A 13,095-nucleotide genomic window follows, 5' to 3' on the forward strand; every position below is an offset into this window, starting at 1 on the left:
GTTTCATAATATTAAATAATGACTACTCACTTATTATTAAAATTACTAACAATTATTTTCTTTTCTTAAGACGTCATTGTAATTCTTTCATTTTAAAATCAACTTCCTTGTTTTAAAGTCCATATATCAAATGAATGAATGCTGATCTTGGTCTCCCGGGACAATTGTTATAAATATAATCCCTTTAATTTTTTTTTATTTAGAAGATTCCCTCTTTTCATAGATTTTAATATAAAAAAATGTTTTCCCAAGTTCAAGTGTTTTCATTTTTTTTATAATATCAAATTAAAATATATAACTCAAAGACTTTATTTGATTCTTCAGTGAATAAATAAAATTCCTTACCTTGAAGCCTAATGAATAAAATTAATGTACGGTAAAAAAATAAAATTCAAATGCACAATATATCAAAGTATAGAAATAAAGTTTAAACAATTTGTGAGATTGAATTAAAATTAAATTAAAAAATACATGGGCTAACAAAAAGCGAAAGCCCTAAAACTGTTTTTTTTCCTTTAAATAATGCTTCGTTTTATGAAAACCCTAGCGCCGTCACCTTCTTACTCCGTATAAGTGCTTCTCGTTTCATTCTTTCTTCCTTGCATCTGCCGCTGCAAATCTTCGCTCAGGTTCCATTCCAATGGTACGCATATTGTTCATCCTCTCACTCTTCTGCGTTTCATGACTATGAGTCATTTTCTGCTTTTGAGTGATCTGGAATGCTTGTTGAGCAGGCTTCAGAGAAGAAGCTGGCAAACCCTATGAGGGAAATAAAGGTCCAGAAGCTCGTTCTCAATATCTCAGTGGGCGAGAGTGGAGATCGTCTCACCAGAGCGGCTAAGGTATTTATTCATCACGTGTTGTAAATGGTCCTTGCTTTTTCTCTTTTGGCTCCATTGATTCGAATGACCCTTTTTGGTAATAGGTGTTGGAGCAGCTTAGTGGTCAGACCCCAGTTTTCTCCAAAGGTGAATTTTGGATCCTTGCTATGCTTCGCTTGGCTCTGCCCCTGTGATATTTCTTACCATTTTCTTTGTGAAAAAAATCTTATGGTTTGACCGCAAATTGTAGAACTTGCCACCATTCTGATGGTAATGCATGAGTCCTTATTACACATTGATGATAATGTTAAGGAATTTTGGCATGGTTTTTTCTGTAAAAATATTGGCATATGTTTTTGGTTGAACGCTAAATGTGCCTTGAAGCAAAAATACTAGCGGAGTAGCCACTCGAGTCTTCAGTATTTGAGTGACGCATTTTTCACCTGTTATTTACATCACCTGATAAATTTGCATTTTAGATCCGGAACTCGAGCAGTAAGGATTTCAAGTGCTAATAAAAATTAATGACTTCTGATTATGATATCTTCAAGACTGTTCTCTTATCTGTGTTCATATTTTATCCTTAAAAACCTCGAAAGAAAGATGTATGATTGGTTTCATTTCAGGTATTTCCAGCGATTGAAATTAGTGTTCTTTGGATTTATTGTTCACGCTTGCTGCACTCTCTTGTTGGTTAGTCTCATTTTTCGTGTCTGCTTTTGGACAGCAAGGTATACTGTTCGTTCCTTTGGTATCAGAAGGAATGAAAAGATTGCATGCTATGTGACTGTTAGAGGTGACAAGGCAATGCAGCTTTTGGAGAGTGGTCTGAAGGTGAAGGAATATGAACTGCTGAGAAGAAACTTCAGTGATACTGGATGTTTTGGCTTTGGCATTCAGGAGCATATTGATTTGGGGATCAAGTAAGCTGAAAATCTCTTTAGATTGCAGTATTTTTGTCATCTGCTTTGTGTTTTATCTGCTGAACTATGTCTCATGGGCAATGGCATGTAAAGTTTCTACAGGGTGTGGTTTAACCTTATTTTTTGTTTTTAACTTTTTATTGGCTAATTAGTTATTCTTTTATGAAAGTCTGAGCTTCAGTTCCATGAAGTTTTTCCCTGTTATTTAAATTAAGCCGGTTTCTGTCCGTTGGCTGTGTGCATAAATCCTTCCATCTTTGCAGTATAAACTGAATTTAGTTTCTTTCTTCAATCTTCAAAACTGTTATGTATTGCGTATTGAAAATTGGCTACTCTACTTCAGATACGATCCATCTACTGGTATCTATGGAATGGACTTCTATGTTGTTCTGGAGCGCCCTGGATACCGTGTGGGACGTCGCCGCAGGTGCAAGTCGCGTGTTGGGATCCAGCACCGAGTCACAAAGGAGGATGCAATGAAGTGGTTCCAGGTGAAATACGAAGGAGTGATCCTGAACAAGTCCCAAGCATTTGTTGGTTAGATTGCAATGTTGATAGTTGCAAGTTTCAATTTTGTTATTTTAGTTTGAGGTCCCTTAGACTGGCATCTTGCCTTGTGGTTTGGTCTGAAGGCAAAGATTGCAAAGCCGAAGAAAAGGGAAAGAAAAGAATGGCAAGAGACTCGTTTGGTATCATTGAAAAGCATTTTCTATCTTATTCTCCAAAATACATTCCCATTGAAAAAATCTTTTCATTTTCAAGTAGACGGGCAATAATCGGTGCAACCACTGCCGTGTCCCAAACCATCCGTATCAGTGGCATGCACTTGTTTGTTTAACTCACCGCAATAACATACTCTTCTTCCTGTGCTTCTTGTGCTTGATGTGAGATATAATTAACTAATTTAAATAGATTAAAAATATTAGTTAAATTAGTTAATAGTTAATATAACAAGTTTTTTTAAAAATATTTTAAGCATTTTAATTTTTTTTTTTTACTTGATTATTGTTTGGAAAATATCAATGAGGGATAATTAGAAAAAATTGATGAACATATAAAATATGTTTTACATATAATATTAATACTTCTCAATGAAGGGAGTATCGTCTGCTATATTTGATTATTGTTGCAGAATCTGTCAAACAAATAATATTTTCACCTGCCCTGTAAGTTCCACAAAATATAAAATTAAGAAAAGTAGCAATTGAAGAAGAGCGCATGAGTTGATTGTGTTTACGTACATGTATTTGCATGTATGAAATGGAGACAAGTGGTGTGCTTGTGGAAAGCGGACAAGCTCTGCTCAGTCACTTTGCCTTTGCACAAGTTACGTAATTACATTTGTCTTCTCCATTAGTGGTTGAGCACCAGCAGCCATTGGATTTTCTCTGTAGCGCGTCCTTGTATGAAGGGGAAGGAGGTAGTTAAAGCCAGATACCTAAATATAAAAGGATGCCGGGAAAATAAAAACCTAAAAGCCTCGGTATGTCAATGTCAGGTATTACAAGGTTGAGTTGTAAGCTACACTTTTCATAAATAATTTTAACCAATTTTTTTATTAACGTGGTTAGGTTGTTTTTCATCAAAAAAAAAAAAAAGGGGATGTAGTATTTCTCAAGTCAGAAATGTTCAGAAACCGTAGTAAATATATTATGATTACTGAAATCCTAGTCCCCATGCTTCTGAAAGAAGCTTGCATGAAAACCCTCAGCAACACTCACTTGGAAACTGCCAAACTGCTTTGATCTCACAGAGGGAGGGAGGGAATGGAATGCCCAGGTCAAGTGAACCATTCAGGATTTCTTCAACTGATCTCTATTGGGAGACTTCAAATAAGGTTGAGTAGTGATTCCACGCTTAGGAGTGGAGCTCCTTTCTATTATTTCGCAATCTACATTTCATAAAGCATAAAATCACTTAAAATAAGCTAATTTAAATATATATACAGGTATATTCTCATGTACATCATATAAGAAAATTTAAAAAAAAAAAGTAACCTTTTATTTTACTCCCATGATGCTTGGATATAGGGGTAAAATAAATGGGTTAACGAAGCATGAGACGTTTATTGTAATTTCATATTTATTTTATTTCATATGCTCATTGCTTTGAGTTTTTTATGGGAAAATTACAATTAGATCCCCCTAAGGGAATTAAAAAATAAAAAGCCCCTTAAAATCATAAAATTATTCTGAAATTCTAAGAGATTTTTTTATAATAAATTTTATTTATTTAATTACAAATTGCTCTTATGATTTTTTTTTTTTAAAGTTTGTATTGACGATTGAAAGAATAATAGTTAACAACTTAAGGTGTAATGATTGACAGTTATCGCGACAGATATTTAACAACACATTTTCTTAGCATATTAGAAAATATAATGCATAAGCTGTCAATACCTGCTGCGATAGCTATTAATCTTTACACTTTAAATTGTCAACCACTACTCTTTCAGTCGTCAATACAAACTAAAAAAATAATAATTTAGTAATTAAACAAATAAAATTTACAGCAAAAAAATCTCTTACAATTTCAGAATAATTTCATGATTTCAAAGGACTTCTTTGTATTTAATTCTTTTAGATGGGACCTAATTGCAATTTTCCTTTTTTTTATTACAGTACAATATTATCTTCATCTATGGTAAGTGTTCTTGTAAGCTTTTCTTTTTTTATAATCATCGAAGGAAGAAGGGCTAACCAAAATCTCCATGAATGAGGCACAATGGTCATAAAACCAAAATTTATTCATTACGAATTTCTTTTCATTGCACATTGCAACCCTGAGATTCAAAGAGCCACAGTGTATCCTCATATCTAAAGAGCAAAAGCATAATTGAACAAGCAAAATTACTGACCAGAAAATTAAACAACCTCCCGGGGAAAAAACGACGGTTTATAAAAGAGCAAATCACAGGCAAGGCCGAGTTTCTAACTTTTGTAAATTCAAAGGGGCCTGTGATCCATGTCTGATAAGATCGTAGCTTAATTACAGTTCTCAATCTTGTGTAGCTGCTCCTTGATTGAGCTCTGCAAACCTCATGCCAACACGCATGGAGTGCTTCAGAAACTTCTCAGCACATCTTCGAACACAGCTTTCCTCTTGCTTCTGCAGGGATTTATGCTTGAAGGTGTCGACACAATCATTAAAGCATCTCTCCACCAGTGAATTGTACATTCTTAGACTGCAATTACGTTGTTGCAAATCATACTCCAATCTCAAACCAAAGCAATGGTTCAACATGAACAACCAAGAGATTGAGAGAGTAACTTCCCAATGGCAGCATAGAAATAACCAAATTATATTTATACTGTCGCCCTACTAGTTGTAAATTATAAATTTGGGAACAAAGTGGATTAAAGACTAAAACAAACCCCTCTACTAGTTGCATATTTAGAACTGGAAGGAGTAATTATTAATAAATTTGACTAGTCACATTTCTGGTGGACAAATCTAATCAAACTACGAGACAGAAATGCTGGTAGACTAAGTTTAAATATCTAATCTTTTCCTTTGATCAGAGGTGCTGTGAGAAACAAGGCAAGAACCAAAATGTACATTCTATGGATCAACACGGGGCACCTTCAGCGCTCAGAAAAGGCGACTACTGGGCACAATGGATTAGAATTTAACTTTCAGACAACCACTAGCAAAGGCTAGTTGATAACAGCTAAGATCAATAAAAAGGAAAAAGGAAAAGCTCTAACAAAAATACAAAATGTTGTTCCCAAAACGTCCAGGTGCAACATGGGCTTGTTGAACTGGTTTTAAGGAGAACATCACTCTGGCTTCACAGGAAGAGAACCACAAGAATTAAGACATTTGTGATACTCATAAATTACCAAGTCACTGTGAAGCCCCAAAATTGGAATGCTAGTCAAAATCTGACGGTCATGTAACCTTTGATGCAAATATACGCACAAAAAACTAAACCGCCAAACTGGCAAATCCCATCTTCGCAGAATCAGAGCCCCAAGCTCGATTAGCAAGATGGATTTACAAGAACAAAATGCATGAAATTACAAGGGGTAAAAACACAGAAAATATTAGTACGAGTGAAGGAACCTGTCTCGGATTTGGAGCTGATCGATCATGGCAGCCATTTTGAGCTTATCTTCCTCTGGAAGGTTGTCCAGGTCTCCTAACATGCTCTTGTCCATGGTTGATCAACCAACGAAACGCCCTGAAAAATGTAAATGAATGGTGGGCAGCAGCGCCCGCGAGTATTGACGACAGAGGAACAGCAATGGCGGAACAGAGAAAACCGCGGCTGAATGCAGAGTTAGGGTTCTGAACTTTGATGAGGCCGTGCAATGGGCTACGGGGGCGTTTAATGGTCAGGGAGACGGACACACGAAGTATCTTAATTCTAAACATTACATATTAAATACATCTTTTATCATTTATTTTATTATTAATATTTTTCTTTGGGAAAATGAAAAAAAAAACCCTGAAAATTGTGAAATCCCAATTCACCCATTAAAATCTCAGGGAAGAACTTGTGTCTGCTTTGATATTTCACGGATATAGTTAAATGACTAAAATATTTTTATTTTAAAAAGTTTAATAAATTGACAATGACAAGTTATTATTTATTAATACGTTGTAAATTAAAAATGACAAATTTTGAATAATAAATAACCTAAAATTTATCAGTAATGACAATTTTAAAACAATGATATTTTGGTCACTTAACTACCTTTACAAAATATTAGATTAGGTACCACTTTTTTTTTTTTTGGGTTTTGAAGTATTAAGTACCTGAATTGGGATTTCACAATTACAAGTTTTTTTTGGCCTTTCTTTCCTTCTTGTATTTACTTTTTTATTAAATAAGGACACATTTTTATTAAATAAGGACATACCGAAAAAGATAAACATCAATTTTTACATATTTATTATTTTAACTAATTTAATTGTTATATTAAACTGTCTAATTTAGTCAAAAGGATTTAAAGGAAATAACTTAATTGCCCTCATACATTTGTATATATATCTCCACTAACCATAATTGTGGCTCAAATTATGTTTTCAAAAGCTATTATCCCCATTTTGTTTATATCAAAATCATGGCTTTAGAGGTAAAAATTACTTTTGATCTTTGAAACCCTGTTAGGCTACTCTGCTTTGAAATGCTTTAGATCCTGAATTTGCTTTTGGATCAAAATTATGGTTTTGAGAGTTCTCCCAAGTAGAAATCCTATTAGTTCTTGATTTCCAAGAAATTCATATAGTTACTGGACCATTAACACTTTTATTAATAGATGGGAAAAAAATAATGCTTTTGTTAATACTATAGCATAAAATATAATTACCATTTTAAATGAAATGAAATGACTCAGTTCAGTATTATAACTTTTAGTTACATGAAATTTTACGACTATTCATACTTTTTTTAATTATCAATTACTGCAACTATTCATGCTTTAGCATTGGGTGATATGGATTTCTTTCTCTATGATTGAAGCTTCATTATTGATAAATAAAAAAAGAGGCTTGATTTTGGAAGAGTTATAATTTTTTTTTTGGAAAAAAAAAAAAGAAGAGTGTAAGCATCTTTTTTGAATTGGAAATAGGGCCTTAAAAAGGCTACAAATCCTAGCATTTAACTCCAGCAATCATATACATTATTTACATAGAAATTACACACAACTCCATAACAAACTCTACCAAAAAAACATCGACCAACCGTACCAACATGAATATGAACAAAGAATCCCCCCTTTGTTTCCCATCTATGCTGACACTAGTCAGTTAAAAATTGAAGCCCTACTGAATCACTCGAATTTGCATCTTTCTAAGCATTTCTACAATAAGAGAGTTCATGTGTCAAGGCTCCGAAACTCCCATATCAGAATGATATCGTCAAACGAAACCAAGCTGCTAGATTTGATTTGAAGCTTAGAAGATCTAATCAAAACCTCAAGAGAAGATTATTTCATCTAACAAATCATCGACAATCATGTCCTCTAGTTCAAGTGCTACATGCTCTTCTTCACTTTGAAGGTTCATCCAGCCATTGCTTGCCAAATCTCGTCTCACAACATCATCTAATGTCTGATCTAACTCCGGCATTAAGCTCAGATACGAGTTAACTCGAGCCCACACTTCGTTAAGAAGACGATGACCCTTTGGTATGGGATGAAGGCGAAGGTTGAAGGAGAAGGGCCTAGGGAAGTGGGTAGATGATCCTTCATATATTTCAAGCAAACTCTCATTCACTATATCAAAAAAAAGCTGATGATCAATTGGTTTGCCAATCTCTTCTCCAAAGCATTGAGTTTCTTTGCACAAGGAGGGCTTTAGCGGTTGGTTCACTGTGTGCCACATTTGAGTATGGTCATTCTCCATGAAGCCTGAAAGCTCAATAATGTGCTTCACATATTTGAAATTTGAATCATTTATTATATCTGATTCCAAGTGCAGGAAATAGCTGTCACTGTTCCTGTTCATCCCTTTTGCTTCCAAAGGGTATCTGCTTTCTATTTTCTGTAAATCTGCCTCCATATCATTCACGCTAGAGCCTCTTGTATCTCTCTCTGTGCCTGTTTATGAGTTAACCAATTGAGCGAAAAGTTAACTTCAATTTTTCTTTCAATCAAACATGTTTAATTTGATATTATATTCATCAACAAAATAGAACAGAATCTTAAAAAATAATCATCTTCACACACATGAACATATATTTATTACCTCTTGTATTGTCGGTTGCATTGTCTTCACTGCTAGCTTCAAGAATGTCCATCATATCATTGCCACAATCCGTAGTCACTTCTATTTCTGCATTTTCTTGATAGGAACTTCCATTTTCCGCAGCTGAATGGGGTAAAGCATTGGGAGTCTCATCCTTCCCACTACTTTCATCCTCTTCCTTAACTTCAGTCTCGATTATATCACCGAATGGTTTGTCTTTGCTCACAAGAAGGCTTGCTAATTTTCGTTGAACAGGAATATCAGTTTCTTCTTTTTTGTTATTATCCAAGGAAGTGTTTGCTGGAATACTCCCTGCATCATTTGCATCGCAAATGGCCTCATGAAGAATGAAGCCTATGGACTCAATATTAGGGAGAGACAAGTTCCTTTTGGTCAACTTTGGAGCATAGCCACTTGTGTGATTGCTATCTGCATTTGTGACTTTTAAGCTCTTGGACTTTGAGCTATGCCACTTGACGTCTTTGCCAAAACTTCGCTCAAATAATTGAGTATATTTATCCAGTGATTCATTTAGAGAAGATGTTCTTCTTACGAGGGGAGTTTCACGTCTGTTGGAGTCATAATCAGGGGCCTTAATCTCATCTGAACTTATATTCTCAATCACGCCATCCTCTAAACTCTGCGACAGCTCTTTCCCAAGCCTATTTTCATACGAAACTCTACGGCGGAAAGCTTCGAGAGAAGTATGATAACCATTTTTTGTGAATTCCATAAGAGCATGCTTTATCCTCTGCTTTATGACTTTGAAACGATGAAGAACCAGTTGATTCCACCCTTTATGTTTGTGATTTAATCCATTTGAAGGTCTTGACAAAGCAAATCCTGTTTGTTTCATAGCACTGTCCATATCATAATCACCCACTAATGGCACTTCTTTCATATAAGCACCATCTTTTGCAAACATTTTTAGTGCTCGAGTCCCAGCAAGCAACTTTTCTCCCTTTGGAAAGGCCCAAATTTCTGTTTGCTTGTGTTTGATGGTACTTCTTGATTTAAGATTCCGCATTTGTGAAGATGCTGCTATGGGGAATGACCCTGATTTTGTCAATCTTGCTTTCTTGCTTTGAAAGCTTTTAGCGTCCACGTCCAGATCTCTTAAGAATTTCAGGAGAAAATCTTTTTCTGCTCTGAAAACCTCCACAACATCAGCATGCTCCTTAAACTTACTGAAAACATCCCTTCCAAGTTTACTAGTTTCTACTGCAGATTCATCAGAAGACTCAAAATCCTGTGGCCTACTATGTGAGCTTAAGATCCCATCTTTGGAACTTTCTTCTTTGGACCTACTTTCAATATGCAATCCTGTTTTCCTCTTTCTGACAGAACTCTTGCCAGTTGCACTGACTTTTTTGCTACGTTGCCTAACCTGTAAGTCATCAGATTTAGTTCTGTAAGTACATATTGTCTAACTTAAGGAACGTTCATGTCATTATCTCAAGTCAGAAAAGGGTTATCACAAAGTACCAGTAGGGGTTTAACATCCATACTCTCAAATTGCTGGGCTTCACTATCACCGTCATTGGACAAAGCGTTCCTTCTCTTATAATCTGCAGAGAGGTAATAGAGATGAGTGAAGCATTTAAACACCCTTAATTCTTTATATTAATAGTGAATTGAGCAACTTTCAAGGAACCATGGCTAAAGAAGAATAAAGAATGGAAAGTGGAAAAGGGCTTACGTCTTGCATGTCTTCCCAAGTAATGCCTTTTGTGAGGAAAGACCCTTTTAACGTTATGCCAACGATGGTAATCAAGCATATGAAATATACCCCACATGCATCCATGGCTGTTCTGAAATTGAACAGTGGAATTGCAAGAAAGTAATTGCTTTCCCATATTTTAATGCAGCTATTCTGCAACTCTAGTTTTAAAAATCCACTTGAGTGATAATCAATTCCTTCCCACTAAGCCTTGTCCTGCGGAATAGAAAAAGCATACATGTTAGAGAAAAGAACAGTACCAACAAATACCTAATACCCATTCCTAACACTAATCGTGGGGTTTTGCGTTTTGACCCTTTTTTCCCCAAAAAAAGTCCAGATTTCTTCACCAACCGTTGCAGAAAAAAGCCCTTAAGTTGTTCTTCAATCTGATTAGACTAGAGTATAGATGGCTGAGACATATACACACACATGCAAGAACAAGAAGCCTACAAACTTATGAACAGAGCATCAAGGACCGGGGGATATAGGGTCAACCAAAACAATCAAAGAAACATCATCAAATCATCGAATTCCAGATGAAAAGTGAAATTTCATCAGACAAAAAAGTGGAAGAACGAGTGAAACAGATACAGATAATGGGTTTCAATAACATGATTAACAATCAAGAAATAAAAAAAACGTTGAAGATTGAACATAACAGGGGGCAGTTCAACGAAGAAAGAAACAGACAGAAATTAAAGGCATCCTCATAACCTCCAAAGTAATTAACGAGAAACGGCGAGCTCTAAAGTAGCCGATGAGGATGAAGCGGGAACCAACTTGAACGACAACTGAAATACAGATTATTATTAACAGTAATTACAGAAAAAATTGTTGGCGAGAATAAGAAGAAGAAAAGGGTGTTTGGTGGGATTGTGTAAACGAGGAAGACGAAGACATTTCGGCGCACAACACCCGCCAAAGGAGGTGGTTCTGGTCTATGAAGGCGCTTACTTGGACCAAAAGTCTGCGGAGGCAAAGCTAAGTTGTAAAGCAGCGATTCCTCATTATAATATGGAGGCCTGGAAGGCTGTGACAGTTAGACTCTGTTTGGATGAAATGATTGTCAATAGATTCTTCGGAATCCGTCCAATTTTATTAGTTTTAAATATAAAAATTATTTTTTATATTTGTTAATTTTTCTTATACTATGCCATTGATACTTCCTTAATCATAATCAAACAAGAGAGAGATGGAAGACATTAAAAAAAATGATTATAATGTTTTAAGAAAAATATATTATATTTTTTATAATTGACTAACTTATTTAATTTTTTAACCTAATCAAATTAGTTAAATAGGTTTTAGATTAAATCATTTTTAGTTACATAAAAAATCAAGAAAAATTAGTTAAATTATTGGTATTTTCTTGAAAAAAAACGAAGAAAAAATTTCTCAATTCTTCTTTATTAAAAAGACTTTTTTTTTTCCATTCACATGCAAATTCTCATCTTACATGTATAAAATTGTACAAGGTTAAATTTGGAAGAAAACAATTAATAGTCCGTCTTTTCATGCAAATTGACTTATGGGGAAGATAATCATTTTTCTAAAATGTGACTCATCTATACAAGATTAATGAGAGGATATATAACTTTGGATTTAGAGGGTGTTTGAAGATACTCAGAAGTACTTTTAAAAAACATTTTTTTGTAAATCAAAATAAACTTCTTCACATATTTACTTTGTATACCATAAAATTATTTTTACAATTATGATTTGGTTTTTACTCAAATATTTTTAAGTTTTAGCAACCCGCCCCGCCCCGCCCCGCCCCACCCCGGGGCCCACAAAATCACGATTAATTTTAATGATTAGTATGAAAGCGTGTTTTTTTCCAGCTAAATATGAAAGTGTGAAAGATAAATGATCATTCCACTAGAAAAGAGGTAAAGGATCTTTTGCCATTGATATACGTAAGTCATGTTATTTCTATCTTTTCTAAAATTTGAAAACAATTTTGAAGGCGGTCATATTTTTAGTCAATTTTTAACTCAGTATCCATGAGTTTTTCTCTTAATTAAATTTTTAAATTTGCTCCATTAGCACAATTAGCACTATACAGGAGCTCATAGGCCCAACCAAGCAAAATTATAGGAGTTGATGGTGTCAATGGAGAAAAATTAAATGCTTTAATTATGAAATAAAAATGCATAAATAAAAAAGTAAAAATTACAATAAAATATAGGTACTTAAAAAAAAATTTATTTGACACGTGTGTTTTAAATATTTTAATTTTACTTTTTTTTTACCTAACTTAATTTTACTTTGTTAACACCCTAATTAGTCCTATAATCACTCTGTTAGCACGGTTAGTCTTGATACAGATGCTAACATAGTAAACTTAAAGAATTTAATAATAAGAAAAAAAACAAAAATACCAAATTAGAAAATTAAATAAAAGTATAGATATCTACAAAATGATCTTCTCAATTTAGAATCTTAAAGACTTGAGCGGTGTTTAGATTAGTATAAAAGTGCTTTTTCACATATCGAAGCAAACTCCTCCACATATTTACTTCGTACGTCGTAAAAATATTTTTAAAACCATGATTTTGTTTCTATCCAAACACCCTCTTAATAATAGTAATCTAAATAGAGATTCATGCCAGAATGGGGACTCACAATAATATATTAAGTGGGAATTTAGATTACTCTTCGGGAAAAAAAAAAATCACTTTTACATCCTACAAGACAAAATTTTTCTCATATATATCTAGTACGGCACAAGAAAGGAAAAAAAATGAAAAGAGATTGAGTTGAACCAAATACCTCTCTAACTTTCAATCAGAACATTGTCTCACCATTTTGAAAAACGAATTATATATTTGACTTAGCTAACAAAGCTGAACAGGTACATGAAAATGACATGGAAAGGGATTGGCGTTAATACAAAGATTCAATACTAATTTGTGATTTACAAAAATGAGGAGCA

At 34.2% G+C, this 13,095-nt stretch overlaps 3 protein-coding genes across 4 annotated transcripts; 1 reads left to right on the top strand and 2 right to left on the bottom strand.

Moving 5' to 3' along the window:
* Positions 1 to 564: 564 nt before the first annotated feature.
* Positions 565 to 2,505, top strand: LOC114757604 (60S ribosomal protein L11). 2 transcript variants are annotated; one of them, XM_028946682.1, is made up of 5 exons: positions 565 to 643; positions 735 to 842; positions 926 to 968; positions 1,549 to 1,744; positions 2,088 to 2,505. In XM_028946682.1, the coding sequence occupies exons 1-5, from the start codon at positions 641 to 643 to the stop codon at positions 2,284 to 2,286; spliced, it is 549 nt and encodes a 182-aa protein (XP_028802515.1). In that variant the 5' UTR covers positions 565 to 640; the 3' UTR covers positions 2,287 to 2,505. The 2 variants fall into 2 exon arrangements, with proteins under 2 accessions (XP_028802515.1, XP_028802514.1); XM_028946681.1 differs by lacking the exon at positions 565 to 643 and having other exon boundaries at positions 705 to 842.
* Positions 2,506 to 4,459: 1,954 nt separating this feature from the next.
* LOC114757606 (mitochondrial import inner membrane translocase subunit Tim9) lies at positions 4,460 to 6,062 on the bottom strand. The gene is made up of 2 exons (XM_028946686.1): positions 5,810 to 6,062; positions 4,460 to 4,928 (listed from the first exon to the last, which is right to left on the bottom strand). The coding sequence occupies exons 1-2, from the start codon at positions 5,902 to 5,904 to the stop codon at positions 4,742 to 4,744; spliced, it is 282 nt and encodes a 93-aa protein (XP_028802519.1). The 5' UTR covers positions 5,905 to 6,062; the 3' UTR covers positions 4,460 to 4,741.
* A 1,604-nt stretch (positions 6,063 to 7,666) lies between these two features.
* On the bottom strand, positions 7,667 to 10,334 carry LOC114757658 (protein TRM32-like). Its single transcript, XM_028946743.1, has 4 exons — positions 10,137 to 10,334; positions 9,923 to 10,005; positions 8,438 to 9,824; positions 7,667 to 8,289 (listed from the first exon to the last, which is right to left on the bottom strand). Exons 1-4 carry the CDS (start codon positions 10,291 to 10,293, stop codon positions 7,667 to 7,669), a joined length of 2,250 nt encoding a protein of 749 aa, XP_028802576.1. The 5' UTR covers positions 10,294 to 10,334.
* Between the last annotated feature and the right edge of the window lie 2,761 nt (positions 10,335 to 13,095).

Source organism: Neltuma alba, unplaced genomic scaffold, assembly GCF_004799145.2.
Source record: "Neltuma alba isolate B1F8T4 unplaced genomic scaffold, ASM479914v2 tig00010614_pilon, whole genome shotgun sequence".
NCBI lineage: Eukaryota > Viridiplantae > Streptophyta > Magnoliopsida > Fabales > Fabaceae > Neltuma > Neltuma alba.